Source organism: Nansenia antarctica, assembly GCF_963989245.1.
Source record: "Nansenia antarctica genome assembly, chromosome: 3".
NCBI classification, from domain to species: domain Eukaryota; kingdom Metazoa; phylum Chordata; class Actinopteri; order Argentiniformes; family Microstomatidae; genus Nansenia; species Nansenia antarctica.
The window spans coordinates 10,079,453-10,100,730 of NC_137688.1; the positions used below are offsets into that span (position 1 = coordinate 10,079,453).

The following is a 21,278-nucleotide window of genomic DNA, read 5'->3' on the forward strand; positions in this document are numbered from 1 at the left end:
TCACACTCGGAACACAGCGACATGTTTTCCCTGCCATTGTGCTTTTAATTACTCACATTACACTGATTAGATTTGCATTTCGGCTTTTATGGCCGCCCCTTAATTGGCAAAGATGATTACAAATTAGGCAAGAGGGCATCGCGGCCTGGGCGCTCCGTTGGTCACCTTGAAATGGACGGTCACGGATCTGGAGTTCCACAAGCAGAGATTAATCTGCCGATTTCACGATCGAGGTGAAGCAAGTGATCAAATTTAATTGTGAGGGGTGACTTTTTTAATTTTCTTTATTTTTTTTAATACCCGCAACCTTTTAGATATGACATTCCATGACCTCTAGGTTGGGTAAGGAGATCACTCGTGGACAATTAGCCCTGTATAGCTTGTATCACTGTCATATCTGGACTGTGTGTCCTGATTGTGCTTTTCTCTGTTGTTTGACTCCCAGGCCTCAGTACTACAAGGTGATAGAAGAATGCGTGTCCCAGGTCGTCCTCCATCGCAGCGGGATGGACCCGGACTTTGGGTACAGGGAGAGGCTGGACGTGGACCTCACACTTCTCATCGGTAGGTTGGAGAGCTCTGTCTCTCTTCTCAGCGGTAGGTTGGAGAGCTCTGTCTCTCTTCTCATCGTAGGTTGGAGAGCTCTGTCTCTCTTCTCATCGTAGGTTGGAGAGCTCTGTCTCTCTTCTCAGCGGTAGGTTGGAGAGCTCTGTCTCTCTTCTCAACAGTAGGTTGGAGAGAGCTGTGTCTCTCTTCTCAGCGGTAGGTTGGAGAGCTCTGTCTCTCTTCTCAGCGGTAGGTTGGAGAGCTCTGTCTCTCTTCTCAGCGGTACGTTGGAGAGCTCTGTCTCTCTTCTCATCGTAGGTTAGAGAGCTCTGTCTCTCTTCTCAGCGGTAGGTTGGAGAGCTCTGTCTCTCTTCTCAGCGGTAGGTTGGAGAGCTCTGTCTCTCTTCTCAACAGTAGGTTGGAGAGCTCTGTCTCTCTTCTCAGCGGTAGGTTGGAGAGCTCTGTCTCTCTTCTCAACAGTAGGTTGGAGAGCTCTGTCTCTCTTCTCATTGGTAGGTTGGAGAGCTCTGTCTCTCTTCTCAGCGGTAGGTTGGAGAGCTCTGTCTCTCTTCTCAGCGGTAGGTTGGAGAGCTCTGTCTCTCTTCTCAGCGGTAGGTTGGAGAGCTCTGTCTCTCTTCTCATCGTAGGTTGGAGAGCTCTGTCTCTCTTCTCAGCGGTAGGTTGGAGAGCTCTGTCTCTCTTCTCATCGTAGGTTGGAGAGCTCTGTCTCTCTTCTCAGCGGTAGGTTGGAGAGCTCTGTCTCTCTTCTCAGCGGTAGGTTGGAGAGCTCTGTCTCTCTTCTCATCGTAGGTTGGAGAGCTCTGTCTCTCTTCTCATCGTAGGTTGGAGAGCTCTGTCTCTCTTCTCAGCCGTAGGTTGGAGAGCTCTGTCTCTCTTCTCAGCGGGTCACATCCATTAAACATGATACAGACTCTTTAAGAGACAAAAAAATAAATCAAGAGACACGTGAAGAACACAGATAAATGAGTTGCTAAAAATGTTGTGATACCCCGCAGTCACTATCATTATCTTCCCATTTCCCCCTGAGATCCTTCCTACAAACACCTGCAGTCACTTGACACAGAAGATAAGGTAGTCTAATGATAATGATGCATAAATAATAATAATAGTAATAATAGTAATAATAATAATAATTATAATAATAATAATGCATACATAATGCCTAATCTGTAAGGTGTGACTGTGGCATCATAAGCCTTGAGTGAGTCCACTACATTTCATTCTGTGAGTACAGTGTTTCATAAGGAAACACAGTGTTATTTGCCCCCAAATTAGATATGCAGTCATTCCATTCCCTCAAAGTAGAGCAGAAAATAATTAAATAACTAGAAAGATTTTCTTTTCTCTTCTTCTCTCGTGTCACTAACAGTGCTGTTACTTGCCAACAAAGGCTCATTAAAAGTTTCCAAGCTCATCCATAAAACAAAAAAAAAAGAAACATCATGAATTCATGTTAGATTTTCTCACTTTGCTGTGCTTTAATGAGTTGAAAACAAACGTTTCGGGGGGGGGGGGGGGGGGTTCTTTTCTTTTTTTCACGTCGCAAAAACCTGCGGAACTGAATCCATATCTCCTGGGGGATATGTCAAGAGAGCTGCGACAGGTGCCTTTTTTCGATGTCTTTTTCTCATTTTTCTCTCTTCCTTTTAAAGGTTAAATCTGAATTTAACCTTTAAAACAAAGAGTAAAAAACAAAAACTGAGGAGGAAAGCAGGTGTAATGAATCTCCTCTTTTTCTCTCCCACCCTGTGGTTTCCTCACTTTAGGTCTGATCAGGCATCTTAAGTAGGGTGTTAACAATATACAGTGTCATCCAGAAGATTCCTTATTCCTTCTCACTTTCTTGGCTGCTCACCTCCGCGGTTGCCTCGGGGCCATTTTGTCTTCCAGATCAGTGCGTGGATAAAGCCAAGGTGGAGGAGAGCGAGCAGAAGGCTGCTGAGTTCTCCAAAAAGGTGAGGCATTAATCATCCCGCCCCCCGCCCCCCCCCCAGCCTCTGCACCATTGGTATGCCACCACACTCCCATCAGAAAAGTTTTCTCTCCCCAGAGCTCCCAGACAAGGTATTGATTTCGGGTTCCCTGGTCAATAGCTGGCGGCGGAGGTACATGGTCTGTATCAGTGTTACCGGGAGGATCAATGCCGAAGCTCCAACGTACGCTAGTTTGTGTTTGTGCACGCCTGGCCATGAGTTAAAACATGCAAGACACTGTTAAAACAAGCTTTATCCCGCCAGTCCAGTCACTGATAACCGGGCCTTCAAAGATATACCGTCTTTACTCCCCCCCCCCCCCCCCCCCCCCCCCCTCCGCGTCTGTTGATTGGGGATTGGGGTTTCGTACATCAAAGGAAGAAAGAGAGGAAGCAATTCAACCAACTTTTTCCGAGATATGTTTTGGGAATTCCGTTTTGAACTTACAGGAGCACTGTTGAGTCCGGTCTGGACGCTCCTCTCCTCCAGTTGCCTACTCCTGACGCTTTTTAAGTTCTTGCCAGTATGCAAGTTATGCTTGATAATTAATGTATTCGGAGGAAAAGAAACATTAACTATGAAACACTAGTCGCATTTGACTTTATTTCAATTCATTACTTTATTCATTTAGCTATTTATTTATTCATGACATCATTTTAGAGGAATACGCTGTACTGTTGGGTTGTTTTCCTGCACCCCCATCCTGCCGGCAGAATCCTAAATGCTGTGCTGTGACTTTGGGACTTTCAGGACTGTGTTGTTAAATGACTGGTTGAAAGCAAAGCTGGTCCACTTTGAGCCACCTTCACACAGTATCAATGCCCCCGTGCCATCCCCAGAGCCTCTGCCACTGTGAGGCCACATCTGAGGAGTCCTGTGTGTGAGTGGAATGAGAGCAGTGTCCCTCCCGCTGTGGCTGTGAAAACATTGTCCTGACACGGGTTGCTTTACGCAAAGGTTAGCCCCGTCCCCACACATGAAAGCCAGACCCAAAACGCAGACAGAGGACAGCGGGGTAGGGCCACATGGCTAGGAATAGAGACGGGCCTTAGTGTGTGAGAACACCGTGAACCGGTGTGTGTTGACGTGCCCTGTGGTTGGCCATTCTCTGGAGACCACCCCACCGCTGACCATTGTATGTGTGTGTGTGTGTGTGTGTGTGTGTGTGTGTGTGCGTGCGTGTGCGTGTGTGTGCGTGTGCGTGTGTGTGTGTGTGTGTGTGTGCGTGTGCGTGTGCGTGTGTGTGCGGTGTGTGTGTGTGTGTGTGTGTGTGCGCGTGTGTGTGTGTGCGCGTGTGTGTGTGTGTGCGTGTGTTGTGTTGGATTGTTACAGTTCGATGAGGAGTTCAGCGCTCGGCAGGAGGCCCAGGCGGAATCTCAGAAGAAGGAAGAGAAAATCAAAGAGCTGGAGGGGCAGATCCATACCCTGCAGACCAAGGTAATGACTCCGTAGGGGAGACGGAGGACCATACAATCACCCACAGCACTGCAGCATGGAACCACAGACCACCATTTAGGCCTCATACACTAGTGTCCAGTACCAATATGTTCACTTTAACACACAAAAAAAGCCAAAATCATTGGCTCAAACTCAATAACGAAACCATGACAAACAGGGCATGAAGAAAAATAAACCGAAAATGAAGCTAACGATGATATTAAACTGAGCCAAAGGTCTACATTGATCATTTGAAAGCAAGTAGCCTTGAGTTGCTCTTCAAAACCATCATGGTCAGAGCTAACACGGATGCTAATTTGGTCAAATTGAAACCTTTCTACCCCAATCACTGACGCGAGACTCTTCTAAGTGAGTTTTTTTCGGGCATACGGTAACATTTGATTTAATAAAGGGTCAATATCCTTTTTAAGATGTAGGATTTGATATTGGCGAATTGCTTCATTGCAGGCTTCTTCCATACAATTGTATCATCGCAGAGACGGATAGCATTTCTCTTCTGGCCTTCGCCTCGCTATCTTTCAGACAAAACCCTCCAACATAAGCACATGAAATGACTGCTATTTCCTCCTTAACCCAATTTGAAACACTTCAGTGCTGCCTTGGGACAAAAGGGCAGTTTGCTTCTCTGCTTACCGAATTTAATATAAACCACAGATGAAAGATGGTATGGCATCGATAGCCCAGATTGTTTCCTCCAAACCAAATCTCTGGCAGTTGCAAATGTCCACACTTTCATCATCCCTTCTCTGCACCTGCACATTTAGCTCTAACACAACGCCAGGAACTTCCTTCCCAAAGATGAGTCGCTATCATTAAGGTCTCTGGCAGCCGCCCGGCCACCATTCATTCTCAGTTCCAGACCAAATGGGGGTGGCGGTGGGGGTGGGGGGGTGGCGGGGGGTGGGCTGGGGGGTGGGCTGGGGGGCGGGAACATTAGAGCACGGCGCGAGGCTTGGCCCTACTCCTGAACAGCCTTTTTTTTTTTCCTTCCCTCTCTGACTGAGTTAATTTGTGTGCAGTCCTCACTCCTCCACTTCATCTGGCTGAGTGCCGTGTCACCACTCGTTACCTGCTCTCCCTCGGCCAAACCCGTTCATCACTCGCTCAGCTCCCCGCGACCTGCGCTAGCCCGCACGCACATATTCATGAGGGCCATTCATGAGCCCCTCCCCCCCATCACCACCCCGCCGATCACTCTCTATCATTCCCTTTCTCATTCATCTCTCTCTCTCTCTCTCTCTCTCTCTCTCTCTCTCTCTCTCTCTCTCTCTCTCTCTCTCTCTCTCTCTCTCTCTCAGTACTCTGCAGTGACTGCATTAGGCCAGCTGCATTAGCCTCTGCTTACCTTACCTGTCTCTCGCCCCAGCAGAGCTTTTTATGTACTGCCCCCCCACTAGGCCTACCCCTGCAGGCCTCAGTGCTTTTGAAGCCTGGCTGTTTGTGGTGCATTAACAGGCAGTGTGAGGGAGCAAAGCTCCGGAGAGTCAGCCCCTTGTCTTTCCCGCGCTCTTTCTCTCTCTGAACGCTCCTTCAAAGGGCTCAGAGATGTTGAAGCGTTTTCACATCAGAAGACGCACACACCACAGTAATGGAACATGGACGAGATGTGTCTTCTGGCTCATCTCGTGACTGTGTTGGCACTGCTAAAAGAGGACCAAAAACATGTGTGTTGTCATGCGTGTGCCGTACACAAACACACTTTTGCTCTCCCTTCATCCGTCTCTTTTACGTGAAGTGTTTGTTTTTGCCACGGCTCCTCCGGTTGCTTTTACCCCGGAGACGCGGTGAGAGAGGTTGGGAGGTTTCTCACAGGAAACACTTCTTGTAAAGAACGTAGATGTTTTCAACATTAATCTTCTCAGGCTTAGGAGAATTCCCTCCACTGCTAGTGTTGCCACAGCTTCATCACATTGTTTATTTAGTTCAGCCTCCAACACTGTTGGGTTGTCAGGAGGTGCATATTTGACACCTTGTAGCTGTTGTGTTCACACCACGCAGCCGTGTTAATACCCCCTGATATAAGAACATTGATTCTACATATTTATAGACAGTTATATCACATGGATATTATTGTCCATACAGGCCTAGCTACCGCAAAAGGTATTGTCAATTCGTTTTTTTTCCCCACAGTGTGAACAGTTGTAGTCAATCTATTCAAACCATTTATATCTGAAACAGTAAACGACTAGACACACACACACACACACACACACACACACACACGCGCGCGCGCGTGCCCGCGGTTTGTTCATCAAAGCTGTTCCACTGCATCTGCCAAATTATTGGAATATGAATGAAGTGGGAACCGTTTCATCGTCGCCGCTCTCACAGAACTAAAAGCATGCACATAGATTGGCCCCAGCTCTTCACCTTGTCGCAGAACCCATGAAGTTAATGAGAATCTGTCTCAGGGAGCTTCCACATTGTATCTAGGAGCTCGTTTGATGTGCCTGTTTGATTGTCTCTCTGATCCGATCTCGCTCAGGATTCTCTCCCCTGTAAACAGTGACAAAACGCAATAAAAACACAGCAAATGGAACTCATCCGCCCGCACCTCTCACCCTCGCTAACCCACCTCGGCGTGGAGAGACCTGAGCCGTGTTAGTAGAACAGACCCGGGTTGTGTTGAACCATGTAAATGTGCCTTGGTACAACAGAGCACTTTGTGCTGGCCCATTAATCGGTTTTAACAACCTGGTGGTTATGTAGCTGACCCAGGACTGGCTCTTTAGCTTTCTCTTTCTCTTTATCTCTCTCTCTCTCTCTCTCTCTCTCTCTCTCTCTCTCTCTCTCTCTCTCTCTCTCTCTCTCTCTCTCTCAGTGCTAGTCTACATGCTGCCCTCTCTCATTACATGATTGGACTGGGCATGTAATCACAGCACATAAGTCACAATATGTCCACCGTGGCCATGTGCTAGCACCTGTTGCCATGGGATACAGCCAAGCAATTCACTGGTGCAAATGTAGCACCGCTTCACATCGCCACCAGGGGTTTCTCAAGCTGTTGGTCACATGTCAATGTCAATCTCTTCTCTGGCGATCTCTCGCTTCCCAACCAGCCGCGCTAACCGCAATGCCAAAAAAGCTAACACCTCCTTTGAGCAAACTCCTCCTTTGAGCTAACACCTCCTTTGAGCTAACTCCTCCTTTGAGCTAACTCCTCCTTTGAGCTAACTCCTCCTTTGAGCTAACACCTCCTTTGAGCTAACTCCTCCTTTGAGCTAACACCTCCTTTGAGCTAACACCTCCTTTGAGCTAACTCCTCCTTTGGCATAGCGGTTAGCGCAGCCGATTGTGAAGCGGGAGATTGGGGTTCAAGAACCGCTGGGAGGTGATTTACTCTACCCTGGGGTTCGCCACACTCTTTTACACATCTAATAGTTGAAGCCTTTTTCTAGTGTATCAATCACTGTTTTAGCATGTATAGGCCTACATGAGGTGTTCCACCACACAAAGCTCACATTTTGTTCCAAGACGAGGCATGCCCATTCACTTTCCCCTGGGTTGTGGCCTTTAAATAGCTTCATTGCCTTTAACTCCCCATGGCTAAGGATGGAGCATAAAACAAAAGTTCCCTTTGCCTTACAGATTGTACTTTACCAGCACTTTCTAAACTCAGGTGAAATGGAAGTCCTTATTCAGTCTTCTCCATGAAGGTTTCCTTCTCTTTTTCCATTATACATGTTCAATATTTAATTCTCCGCAATGCCACTGTAAGGCTAGTTTTATATGGACGCCTCCATATAAATATGGTTCTGGTGCTTTAATGGCTTTGGATATGAAGCTGTTAAGATTCAAAGTTGTATTTTTCAGGGTTTTTTCTTTCGAGGTCATATTGAGTGAAGTATCAAAGTAAACATGGTGCATTTCTGAAGCAAAGACTCCAGGATCACATCAATGGCAGCCATGTACAGAATATCAGAGAGGGTAAAGTGGAGTGTGATTTGCGACGACCTGAAGAAGAAAGAGAACCTTCCAAAGGGGAAGACAGAGTAGCTTCTGAGGGTGCAAAGCTACATCATCCCTGTGCAATCATCATCCTGTGATGTAGGCCTCATACCCAATGAACTGTACTGGTGCAGGAAGCTTATGATGACAATGTTCACGTCTTATTTGCATTAATATTGCACTATATTATATCAATATTGCACTAATAATAGTTTTCCTAACTGTATCAGGGACATTCTTTTCCGCTTTCCCCTCTGCTTGACTGTACCTTTCTCTGTGTTTGGTGTTAGCCTCTGTTCTCTAACACATAGTTACTGGTGTTTTTCTTCTGCGTGTCTACCTAACCTTCCTCCCTGTGTGCTTCTCTGTTGCTTTTTCTGTGTGTGTGTGTGTGTGTGTGTGTGTGTGTGTTTGTCTGTCTATCTGTCTGTGTTTGTCTGTGTATTTGTGTGTGTGTTTGTCTGTCTGTCTGTCTATCAATCTGTGTGTGTGTGTGTGTGTGTGTGTGTGTGTGTGTGTGTGTGTGTGTATGTGTGTGTGTGTGTGTGTGTGTGTGTGCGCGCCCTCTGTCCAGTTAACTAGTGAGAAAGACAAGCTCAAAGAGGCTCAGAAACTCATCAGCGAAACTGAAGCCAAGGTGGGTGTCCCCTCTGCATCCGTGGCCTTCTCTTCCTATCCTCTTCCTATCCGTGGCCCTCTCCTTCCTATCCTTTGCTTGCTCCTTAATCTTGAGATTCTTAATGTTGAACATGACCCTCACCTAACAAACACATAATAATAACAAACTCGACCCTCTCTCTTACCATCCAAATACTTTTGTATAATAGTGAATGAAGGCAATTTCTGAGTGAAGATAATCATAATCATAGTCTGATAACAGGACCACGACTTTGCCTAATGCTAGGTTGAACATTTGATTGTTTTGCATCATGCTAAACAATGGAACCAACCCATTGAATCAAATGTTACATTTTCTGACTGCAAAATCACACCAATAAACACTTTGATATTGCTTCGCTCATTAGAGATGAGATTGGTGGAAGGTCTAATTGTTTAATAGTCCAAGTTAATTAACCGTCAGTTCGACCTCCCCCGTAGAGTCCTAAATGCTGTTTGATCCCTCAATGGATGGCTTAGATTTCATATTACCCTGCTCTCCTATGCTAATCGGGGCTCCAGATGAGGCTAGCGAGAGGGCTAGCAGCCAAGAAGCCATTAGTACACCCCCGCTCACCAAGGCTCACCCCTCCCTGACCCCCAGCTAGCAGTGATCAGTGCCTAGACAAGAGCTGCCCAGGCTCAGCCAAAACAGCCACTCCGGCTAATCAACGGCGTCGAGATTAGAAGATGGAGTAAATCAGACACAAGAAACAAAAAAACTAAAACAAAGCTCTGTTTCTACGGAGATCGATGGTGCTTGGTGTTTGGATTGTGGGGTGAAGGTAAGGGACTATGGCGTCCTACCCGGAGGAAAAGTGGAGGAGAGCTGCGTAGGTGACACCGGATCCCTCGGGTGCTGTGGGATGCTACGACGATTAGCATTCTATAGATGTTGCTGGAAGGAGAGAGAGAGGGAGAGAGAGAGAGATAGAGAGAGAGAGAGAGAGAGAGAGAGAGATAGAGAAAGAGAGAGAGAGAAGCAGCAGCCGCAGCAGTAGCTCTGAGGGCCCCTGAACTCAGAAACGATTGCGCTCTAATTTAGCAGCTAATTTGCTTCCATTCTCTTGTATTAATCTTAGAAGAGAAAATGGGCCACGATGGGCCCGGAGATTGACAGATGTATAATTATTGGATGAGGCCTCCTGTCTAGGGGCTGGGGGGCCTGCCTCCAACGCTCCTCAACGCTACACCTTTTTAATTTACTCCCTAATAAACAATCTGCTGATGGCATCGTGTAATCAAACACTTTGTTATGCTTTCCGAAGCATAAGTCACATATTGATACCAGTCACGTATTACTCACACAATCAAGCACATGTGGTGGGAGTTGGGTGGGGGCGTTCAGTCAATGTGGGAAAAACATTGGGGAAACTTTTTGGAACAAGGGCTGAAGTCTTCTTTTTCAAATATATCAAAGGTCATATCATATCGCTGCTATGACACCTCTAGTTGTTCTATTTGCATTTGTTTTGTCTAAACAGTCTCCGCCCTGCTGTTATCAATGATTATATATCCCTGTTTATCCTGTACAGCCATTTGATAGGGCAGACTTGTCAAGGGACTGCTGGTCTGTGCCTTATCAGTAATTGGGTTTAATTAGTCCCTGTCTTAATTTAATAGCCTGGCTTTGTGAAGACCTATCGTCTGAGCCTGATGGGGAGGCAACATTTCTTATCTAGGAGTAACGCCATGGCCAACTCCCAGGTTCCTCCCCAATGGCCGAGGTTTGGTAACCCTGCGTTCACAGGGACAGTCATTGATAGGGAGTGGGTGTAAGAGAGAAAACAATCATCTACCGGCGACCCCTGCTGCAACAGATAGTGTTGGTATGACATTAGAATGCCATTAGTCTGCTCATTAGGTAAGCAGGTTCAGGTGGCTGTATTCCTCACACACACTTTATCTATTAGCAAATTGTCTAGGCAATTTTCATGTTAATCAGCTTCAACAGTTCAGGCTCACACATTACCGGTTCTGATTAACACTACAGCAGCCGTGCCTATTTTTACCTACTATTAGAGCCGCCTTGGGGGTCAAATAGACCCCCTTTTTAGAATGTAAATCTGCTATTTACTCACAGAGATCTTTAGAGGGCGCTTCTTTTTTTTAACCTGCCTCCTACAGAGAAAAACTGCAAAACAGCTTTTTACTATCTTATCCTGAAGGGATTTTGAAAATGTAAGGATACTGGGTGGTAGAACGCACATATCTAGGAAATGTCATGAAAGGAGGGTCCTGAAATTTGATCGAGTGCAAAGACGGCTCTTCTAGTGTTAAATGAATCAGCTACTGAATCGTACATGGTAATTGGGAAGAAAAGTGTATGACTTTTACCCATACCTGCATATAGACCATTTATAAATATTCTGAATACATTATTATTTCAAATGATTTCAGCAATACAAACACATACAACAAGTCACAGTCCCCAATAATGTGTCCTCATGTCATCTTAGTGATGTGTGATAGGGTGACCTTAGAAGACCGTGTGCAGTGCAGTGGCTTTTAGAGGCTCAGTAGAGTTGATTACTGCCAGTGTTCCCTTGCTGAAAAGACAGGAAGGAGCAAATGCCACCTCAAATTCACTGTTTCCACACCTCCTCACTTTCCACACACACACACACACACACACACACACACACACACACACACACACGCACACACACACACACACACACACACACACACAGACACGCACGCACGCACACACACACACACACATACACATACACACACACACACACAGACACGCGCACACACACACGCACACACACACACACACACACAGACGCGCGCACACACACACACACACACGCACAAACACACAGACACACACACACACTCACACAGGCACACAAACACACACACACACAAACACAGGCACACGCACACACATACACACAGCGTGAAGCTCTCTCACACAGAGGAGAAGTTGCAAATGCTGTACACAGACACATATACGGTACCCACAAGAACACTTAGTGTGTCAGGAAGCTCTTCGTGGCACCTATAACAGGGAAAGGTGACATACTTCACTGTGATGCTTATCTTGTCCTTGTTTATGTAGATCCATATTTAATGTGTCACCACATTAAATATGTGTGTTACATTGTCTCAGGAAGTTTGGCGACCCACTTTTCTCAACCTGAGGTGGAATAGTGGCAGGAATGACGCCTCTGAGAGCTGGCTTCTGACTGGCTGAGAGCAGGGCCCTTATAAGACGGCTCTGTGCTCCAGAGCTGACGTCTACTGTTCTGTTATTGCGATGGGACTTCAGCCCTCAGGACGACAGCATCGTCTCTAGTCCCCTCTCAGGCTTTTATCAACACTTTTCATATAGACTGTACCATTGAACACACACACACACACACACACACACACACACACACACACACACACACACACAGGGCCAAGGCAATCATTTTGTAATTGAAGCAGATACACCAAAGGCTTCTCCTTCTCCCCAAAGATGACTTCTACCTTCCTCAGTTGCTAGCAGCAATGTCATCCAGGTGTGTTAGCCAGGCCAGTAGAATGTCATCCAGGTGTGTTAGCCAGACCAGTAGAATGTCATCCAGGTGTGTTAGCCAGGCTAGCAGGAATGTACTAGGAATGGCCATGAGTCCCAGTAGATGCAGAGATAACAGAGGGTGGACGTCCTCTCTCTGACATCACTCTCTCGTCTTTGCAGATCGCGGCCGGACCAGCAGCCACGGGGACAGGAGTCCCCCCTCCACCCCCACTGCCTGGGGGGGCAGCACCCCTCCCACCTCCTCCTCCACCTCCACCACCACCCCCGCCTGGTGGCTGCCCTCCTCCTCCTCCTCCCCCCCCACCCCCTCCAGGCCAGGCCGGCATGCCCCCTCCACCCCCTCCTCCACCGCCTCCAGGTGGCGGGCCTCCACCCCCTCCCCCTCCCCCTGGGTGTGGACCCCCACCTCCCCCGCCCTTCCCCGGGGGCCCTGGCCTCCCTCCTCCTCCGCCCATGCCCGTCATCAAGCTGCCTTACGGGCTCGAGGTGAAGAAGACGTACAAGCCTGAGTCTGTCATGAAGAGGGTCAACTGGTCCAAGGTACGTACCCCCCGTACCCCCCGTCATCTACCAGCAACTGCAATCTGCTCTGTCATCTAGGTCGTCACTACTACCGTCTAATATCATTTGTGACAGCAGCTGGTGAAACCAGGAACAAGTCACCAACCAATCAACATGTTCAGACTTGTATTCTGAAAGATTTAAATAAATGTCAACGTTGTTGAAGATCAATGACACTTGGCTCGCTAGTCAAGCCAAAACATTACAACGCAATGGATTCGGTGAGTAATCTACTCCACTGCTACCTAGTTAACTATAACACTACTTTACATTGTTAGCAGGCTCATAAAACAAGCTGCGTCAGTTGACTAGCGAGTGTGTCATTGATTTTTAATTTTTCCGAATAAAAGTCTGAACATTAAATTGGCTGCTCACCGACTCCCGGCTCCCGGTGTCACCAGCTGCTGTCACTTGTTATCAATTATGATTGTCTCAGATTACATTATAGTACCATGCATTATAGTACCCGCATAGAGACAGAGCTGAAGGTCCGACCCCAGGAGTGAGCGCTACGTAACGCTACTCTCAGCTTATTCAACCAGGAATTCAGCCATGGGCCCACGGCACTCACCACAGATTCTGTAAACTGTAAACAGTTTTTCAAGCGCAAGTGTCCTTGCATTCACACGTTCTTAGCATAATTGAATAACAACCCCATGTTGTGTAACATTCCAACATGTCAATGTAACATTTGAATACTATTTCAATAGGCACATTCTGTTCATGTGGGCTTCATTATTTCTTTTGTATGCATCACCTTGGGAACACTTCGAGTAGCGAACCGCATTCATTTAGCGGTGCTTTGCATAATGCTTATGTGTGACCTTGGTTTTTAATCTTCAATTACTGACTACAGCTAAAGGGATGGGCTTGGCTTACTTGCATTGAAATAATTTTTCGTATCAAATTGTCTGTGTTTGTGTATATGAACTTGGGGTCAAACGTATTATAAGAACCCATCATAATTAATCATAAAACATAATTATTTGCATTGACCACCCAGTACACTTTTTGCAACCTTTCTATCTTTTTTTTCTTAGAAAATGCAAGCAGGGGTATGTGGAGTGAGATGGAATAGCAATGTAAATCCATCCACAGAGAATGGGTCCAGATTGATTACGGCTGCATGTGAAAAGTGTTGTAGGTTCAGGTTTATGTCAGCGAAGGTGGCGAAGCCCGGGCGCATCTGCACCTCTTATGCAAATGTGCAGCAATGCTTAGACCCAGACCCAGTGACAGGGAGGAGTATTTATAACAGAACACAGCATCTAGGGATGGAAACCCCTTTGTGTATACAGTTATAGAGACACCACTTGTCTCATGCATATCATTATTCCCAAACTTCGGGAGGTGTGTGTGTGTGTGTGTGTGTGTGTGTGTGTGTGTGTGTGTGTGTGTGTGTGTGTGTGTGTGTGAGCGTGCCTGTGTGTGTTCACAACTTCACTTTGGCACATTCATTTCCGTGCCAGCGCTGTAACAAGTGAATGTGTGTGTGTGTGTGTGTGTGTGTGTGTGTGTGTGTGTGTGTGAGAGTTTTGGGGTATTAACATTGCGTCTCTGGAGGCACTGAAGTCGGGAGATGCAAATGAAATGCGTAGATAGCAGCACTCAGCACCACCTGAGGAAAGCAATATGTGTCTCTTGTGTCGATTAAGTGTTACACCAGTCATCTGTCTTCTGTGTTAGCAGCAGATGGAGGCATGGCACTGCCAGGCATCACCCTGCCTGGCCCAGGCTGGAACACACAAATGGAAGGAAAAGCATACTAGCTTGCTGTCTAGCCCCTCTCCAGGCTTACACATGTTAGTGAAACACAATTATAAAGTCTGGCTTTAAAGCAAACCAATGGAAGAAGAACAAAAAAAAAGGGGCAACATTTGTAGTCTTGCTCCACTCCACACACACACACACACACACACACACACACACACACACACACACACACACACACACACACACACACATAGATAGTCCTGATAAATCCTTATCTCACTATTGGATGAAAAAGAGGCCCTCTACAAACCCTCTGTAATGACTGTAGGTCTGAGGGGAATGAGAGGGGAACATTTACATAGAGAGCCTTCATAACGATGGGAGGAGAGAGATAAATCGAGAGAGATAGAGAAAGAGAGGGAGAAATTGAGAAAGTATGAGAGAGAGAGAGAGAGAGAGAGAGAGAGAGAGAGAGAGAGAGAGAGAGAGAGAGAGAGAGAGAGAGAGAGAGAGAGTGACTGCACCTTGCTTAAAATCACCCACAGGAGACCCCCCCATGACTTAAGAACAGCAGGGAAAAAAAAAGAAAAAAAAAACTTTGGATACTAAAAGCAGCCAGGAGCGATAAAGTGAGGGAACAGATTATTTTTTTTAAGCATGTAACGGATTTTCAAACAGAGACGCTAGAGATTGTTGCCTGGAGGTTCTGTAATGTAATTTCTCCTACGGTTAGAACACTTACACTGGGGAACTGAACACGTTTACTGCAAAGTAAATGATTGCTCAGTCTGTGTCTAAGACTGTTTCCAGACTGTGGTTGCTGCGCCCCCTCGTCCCGCACACACACACACACACACACACACACACACACACACACACACACACACACACACACACACACACACACACACACACTCCCCACCTCCACCTCCACCTTCAACTCTGGTGAACCACTCCACTGAGTCTTTTCACAGTGTTTCATGAAAACAAGCCATTCCGGGGGAACGCCTGCCTGTTTTATGAGGTTACTATACCTCAGAGGGCAAGGGTACTAAAAGGTTACATATGACCATAGCTGACCAAAAATGGGCTGTTTAATTGGATTACCTACCACCATTTCCTCAGAGACTAATCCCGGGACAGGCTACGCTCCACTCAGGGGAGGCTGGTGGAGCTAGAAATCAGAGGGCAGGCTCATGCACGGAACGGACTGAGGAACGGTATGGCCTTGTGTTTGATACAATGAGCCACTCCTCCAATTTCCTCCTCCACCAGCCTCCCCTGGGTCTACTCATGTCGTGGTCAAGTTTGATGCGACAGGGCACGGTGTCATGAGCTGCGGAGGGCATTGGTCAACATCAACAGAGGCTGAAGCCACAGTGTGGAGGGACCGATGGGAGGGTAGGAGATATGCAGGGAGGGCTGGGTTGGCGCAGAGCAGCGATTTAGGACATGCTGTTATATGAAAAACACCACACAGAGTGGAGGGAGGGAAGGGAGGGGAGGGGAGGGGGGGCAGAGCTGTGGGTTAGAATCAATATCTGTAATTTACTCTGGGACACAAGCAAGCAGGGGGGGGTCTGGATTTGGGTCATCATGCTGTGCTTGATGACTTCTACCGTACCCATTTTTTTTCAACCCCCCCAAAAATGATTTATTTTGAAACCTAATTTTCAACCGTATTACCTGCACTTGGAGTTACATGCTTTCCATTTTAAGCATACATTTTAGTTTGTTGATCGCTAATACAAATACAGTGCATTCATTGTCTCTCTATGAGTAGCCAAAGAGACATAATGAGACACACTATGAAAAATACATGTAATTTGACCTTGTGTACAACTTTATTATAATTATCACTCAACCACAACACAAAGTACTTTCCAGTGTTATTTAGCTCTCTGATTTAGCTATTTTAGCGCAATGAAATTGTCTATAAACCAGTCAATTGGGTTGTTAAAACATTCCAGGACTATACTTTCAGAGTGACACAGCTGTAGGAAGTAGCACAACAATACAATAACAAGGACACAGCCTCCAATGTCCGCCCACCTTTCTTAACAGACATGTTGTCATCTCTGCCAATATATATATTAAAAAATCCTGAATCTCTCCATCCTTTCACCAGCTTCTGATTTTCTCCTTCAAGGGTTCAAGGGTAGACTTGTGTATTCACAGACAGAATGAGTAAACTTTTCCAGCCTCCATTGATGAATGCTATTCAGGTTAGCCAGTGTACAGGATGGAGCCTGACTGTGCAGTCAATGTTTATTCATCTCACTTCATGTGAAGTACATTATGTATCCTTCTATTTCTTTCATCAGTTATTTTTCCAGTTCAACAGTTAAAAAACTAAAAAAAACTAAATATCTGAATGGGTTCATTTGTTCTGGCCCAACTTCTAATTCCTCTCTCCAAAAATGAACACGGGAGTCACGTGAGGTATGCGGTCAGGCTGAGAAGGAATGTGGCTCGTTATGAAAAGAGGGTGGTGGATGGGTGGGATGTGTTTAAGCCTCTGGTGAGAAGGGATATGGGGATGATGAGGATGGATGTGGGGAAGGAGACATGAGAAGGTGTTTGGAGAAGGGAGCACATTTATAACTGTGGGGGAGGATGGAGGATTGGTTTATGAATCTGAATGAACTTTTGTGTTTTTCTTTCCTTTTTTCTTTCATCGGCTTTTCTCTGTTGTAAATAGGGGACTGCAAATAATGTAAATGATTTTTTAAGTTGGTAGAGCATCGCGCTAACAACGCTTAGGTTGCGGGTTCGATTCCCACTGGGACCATATATACTGAACAATGTATGCACTCACTGCAATGTAAGTCGCTTTGGATAAAAGCGTCAGCTAAATGTCATATATTATTAACCGCTCCATAGAGATATCAACACTGTTCTATCCTGGATGACCCACTCTGACTCTACCCTTAGAATAGGTTTCACCTTGCTTTAGAAAGCCTCTCTGTTGCCGTGCTCATATTTGACACTTACAGACGAGAGTAGAGTGCACTTTTCCAGTGGCGCCGTTTTACAGTTCAGACCCTCATATGAATTAGATACAGTAGGGTTGAAGTGGGCCTCTCTGTAGTGCTATGGTTCTCTCCTGGGGAGAGACCACAGGCTCCCCCTCTCAAACCACAACCCACAACAGCTCCTCACACTCTCAGCCTCGTTGGCCCCACTCTCAACAGGAACCGCCACGGTCGCCCCCGCCGCACTCACCCCACGCCCTCGCTTGTGTTTTCCTACGGCCGCGTCGTCGAGGAGGCTAATGGCAGAGGTGCGACGAGTAACTTGTCCCCAGCCACATACGAGTGCCATGGTGGTGGCTGGCTGAGTGGCATCACCGCAACACTCGACACAGCCCATAATGGACTAGCTAAGGACAATTATCAGCACAAACACAGCAGACGGAGGTTAGCTTGTATGTGCAGGAGTGGGCTACGGTGCGTTACGCAGAGTGAGGCGGGAGCGTGGTAAACGTGTGCCTAGTTAAAAAAGAAAAAAAGGGTCTTGATTCTCTTCGAGAGGAGTCAACGAGAGCTCTTAAGTCTCAGGTTCAGCTAGGGTCTAATTCTAATTGTTCCGCTCTGTCACATGAATGTATATAGAGATTGCCCTCCCGGTGACAAACACTTTGTTTCTGTTGTTTTAATGAACTGTGAAGAATGTACTGTAGAGCTAGGATGTGGGGGGGATTGTACATTGTGAACTCAGGCAAACTGATATGGCTTAGCCCTAAAGCCTGTTCATTTGTTTCACAAACACATACACACACACACACACACACACACACACACACACACACACACACACAGTAGCACCATTTCCAGTGAGTGCGATTTTGAGAACTGGCCTTTCAGTGGAGTGGCAGGCTGTGAAATGGCAGCTCCTGATTGTGCCGATAATGGAATCCTTGTGTCATTGCAGATAGTGCCTCAGGAAATGGCAGAGAATTGTTTCTGGATCAAAGTCAAAGAGGAGAAGTTTGAGAACCCTGACCTCTTCGCCCAGCTCTCCCTCGGCTTTTCCTCCAGGACGAAAGGTAAGCAGGCCTAGTCTTTCTCCCTCTCTGCTAATTCGTCTACGCACACGCTACGCACGCATCGGATGCCAAGCGCTTTCATCTCCTGACACTTCAGGAAAACATTTGTCTCTGTGAAATGTTAATTATCATTAAAACCACCCTTGTTTTACCGGCTTTGAACAATCTGGCTATGGATGTTCACCGTTTAAAATATCTGTGCCAATTAGTTATTGCGGGGCGGTTGTGCTGTATTTGTGTGTCAGTTATCAGAGAGACGGTGAGATACATTGGGGATCCTCTGTATTTGTTTTCTCTGTATTCATTGAGTTGTGTGTGCGTGTGCGTGTGCGTGTGTGTGTGTGTGGTGTAATGTAGTGTAGTCTGAGTGTGTGTGTAGTGTGAGTGTGAGGGTGAGTGTGAGTGTGAGTGTGAGTGTGAGTGTGAGTGTGAGTGTGAGTGAGATTGTGAGCGTGTGAGTGGGTGTTTAAGTGCCCGCTTGTGTTTGTGTGAGGACAGTCATGCTTGGCTTGCCTTCTGCCTTTTCCAGTCCAGTAGCTGGTCTTCCAGGAAGGTGGGGGGGGGGGGGGCTGTTGAAGGAAGCTCAGGGACTTATCTCTGTCCTGGGCAGTTTGTTTCTCAGAAATACATCCAGGCTACCTAACTTGCTGATGAATAACACAAGAAGGGGAAAACACGTTTGGTTGTGAGGGGTGGGGGGGTATATTTCTCCCACGGCAGTGTCAGTGTTTTCCAGTTCTCTGGCAGTGTGTGTACTCTGTGCTATTAATGCAGATGTAGGAGGGGGAGGGAGGAGGAGGGGGGGGGGGTGAAGGCCTGTGATGTACTCAGTACTGTAGAACCTCAATGCAGATGAAGAGAATGTGAGAATGAAAGAGTGGCTTAATGGAGTGTCAGTATAGAGGCCTCGGAGGGAGGTCGTCACTCTCAGTACGACCACACGAGAACATCCTGCGTCCTGCCCTACCTACCTGTGCCTTAATCTATTCCTTTATACATCATCATGCATACACTGATTACTCTCCTCTATTCAGTCCGGATTCCTATATATTTGTTGAAGGCTGCTTTCTCTTCTGTCTTCTATAGACGCATGACCTTTACCTCTTCGCTCTATATTCCCTTTCAATGTGTTTTTTTTTTTAATCAGATCTTCATAAACCTAAGCTTGCGGTGTAGTCCTGTAGGCCGTGCTCCCCTCTCTCGCAGTCTGGAGAGGCACGGTGGCGCGCCCACCCCTGGGAGATACCTCTGCTGGATCCCTATCAATTACCCCTGCAGCCTGTTCTCTGATTCAGCGCTTTCCTCCTCCATTGTTGAAACAGAAACACACGGTACACTCATGAATGAAAAATGCCGTTTAATGTTTGAAATCCTCGTTTTCCCCCTATTCTTTCTTCTTTTCTTTCTGTTTTTTTCTCCCTGCTTCTTTTTTTTTTTTTTTTTTTGGGTATCAAAAAAAAAAAAGCCTTTGATGTGAGACTGTATTCTAGAGGAGCGCTAGGATTCTTCCAAATTAATACTTTTTTTTCCAGTATCGTTCAAGCGCATGAGATCTAAGGAGGACGCCTTAGATTAAGATGTGCTTTAAGATTGTGCAGCATTTGTAAAATACCTCGACCTCATTTCCCTCCTGCGCTGCTCATTCTCTGACTCGCTGTGGCTCAGCTTTCATGTTGACAATGTGACATAGAATACTGTACAGCGCATCCAGGCAGGGTGCGCTTCTTCTCTCTATATAAAGGCTGCTGTTGTTGTTGCTGTTGTTGTTGTTGTTGTTGTTGTTGTTGTTGTTGTTGTTGCTGTTCTCAGAGTGAACGGTGAGATGATATGAGTTTGTATAGCAGTGCTAGAAGGATGTGTTCAGGTGGTGTTTGTTGCCCTGAGTCTGTGAATTAGCTCCTGAGCCCAGTCACCCAGCATCACTACACCCATCATCCTCCCAGCACAAACGCCAAACAAGTCACTGGTAGAATCCGCCTTAATCTGTCTGGAACATTGCCCGTTTATTTATGTAGCGGAGTGGAGTGCAATTTGGCCTGGAGTCGATGTGTTGGTTTTTCTCTTCCTGTTTGTTTCCTCCCCCCCACCGCTCCTCCCCTCATCTTCGCTGGGGTATTTATAAGTAACACTGGTGTTAGGGGACAGGGGTATCGTGAAAGATGAGGCGAGCAGGTGTAAATGCGTCCCCTGCGGAGCTGCCCTTAGAAAATGGTGGAGGAAGGCTTCTGTTAACTACGTGTTCCCTGGGAGTCGCTCTTGTTACTTGCATTTTTCTGTGGAAACAAAACCTGGGGTAAAAAAAACAAAAAAAACAATCCGAAATTCCTTTTTATAGCCCAGAGTTTTCACAGTGCACATTTCATTCAGAGGCGCTTACCTCAGGAACAACTGAGAGTGCAAGACTGCGATGTCCCCCGCGGCTTTTACGAGCACGCCGTTTAATGGGTTTTAACAAGAAAGTGAAATCATTATCAACAGGGAGTTCAGGCTTGTGCTTCCAGCCTCCAGAAGATGATCACATTCCTACTGTATTTCCAATTAGGGCTACTTTGCTGCAATAACACTATCATCCCACCGCTTGAACCCAGCGGTATTGACGGAGAGCTTGTGCAAGCAAAGTCGCTGAAATAAGATATAGGCTGCCGCCGTGCGCGTTTGCCTTACATTCATTTACATAGCCCTCCTAACTCCCTCCGGCTAATCCTCCCTCGGGGCAGGCTGCAGAGATAGCTAATGAACCGCACAGATATTCATTGGATTCTAAAGCCCTTTCTCACCTCGGCGGATCGACCCAATCTCTCCTGGAAGAGGAAAGGAA

At 46.6% G+C, this 21,278-nt stretch overlaps 1 protein-coding gene across 1 annotated transcript in view; it reads left to right on the forward strand.

Moving 5' to 3' along the window:
• diaph2 (diaphanous-related formin 2) overlaps positions 1-21,278 on the forward strand; it is a gene marked incomplete at its 5' end in the record, with an annotated part of 433,487 nt that overhangs the window by 154,216 nt on the left and 257,993 nt on the right. Inside the window, 6 exons of the mRNA XM_080525622.1 lie at positions 446-564; positions 2,458-2,522; positions 3,873-3,977; positions 8,521-8,583; positions 12,298-12,678; positions 18,346-18,460. Coding sequence (XP_080381748.1) covers positions 446-564; positions 2,458-2,522; positions 3,873-3,977; positions 8,521-8,583; positions 12,298-12,678; positions 18,346-18,460 — 848 coding nt within the window. The remainder of the gene's footprint in view (positions 1-445; positions 565-2,457; positions 2,523-3,872; positions 3,978-8,520; positions 8,584-12,297; positions 12,679-18,345; positions 18,461-21,278) is intronic.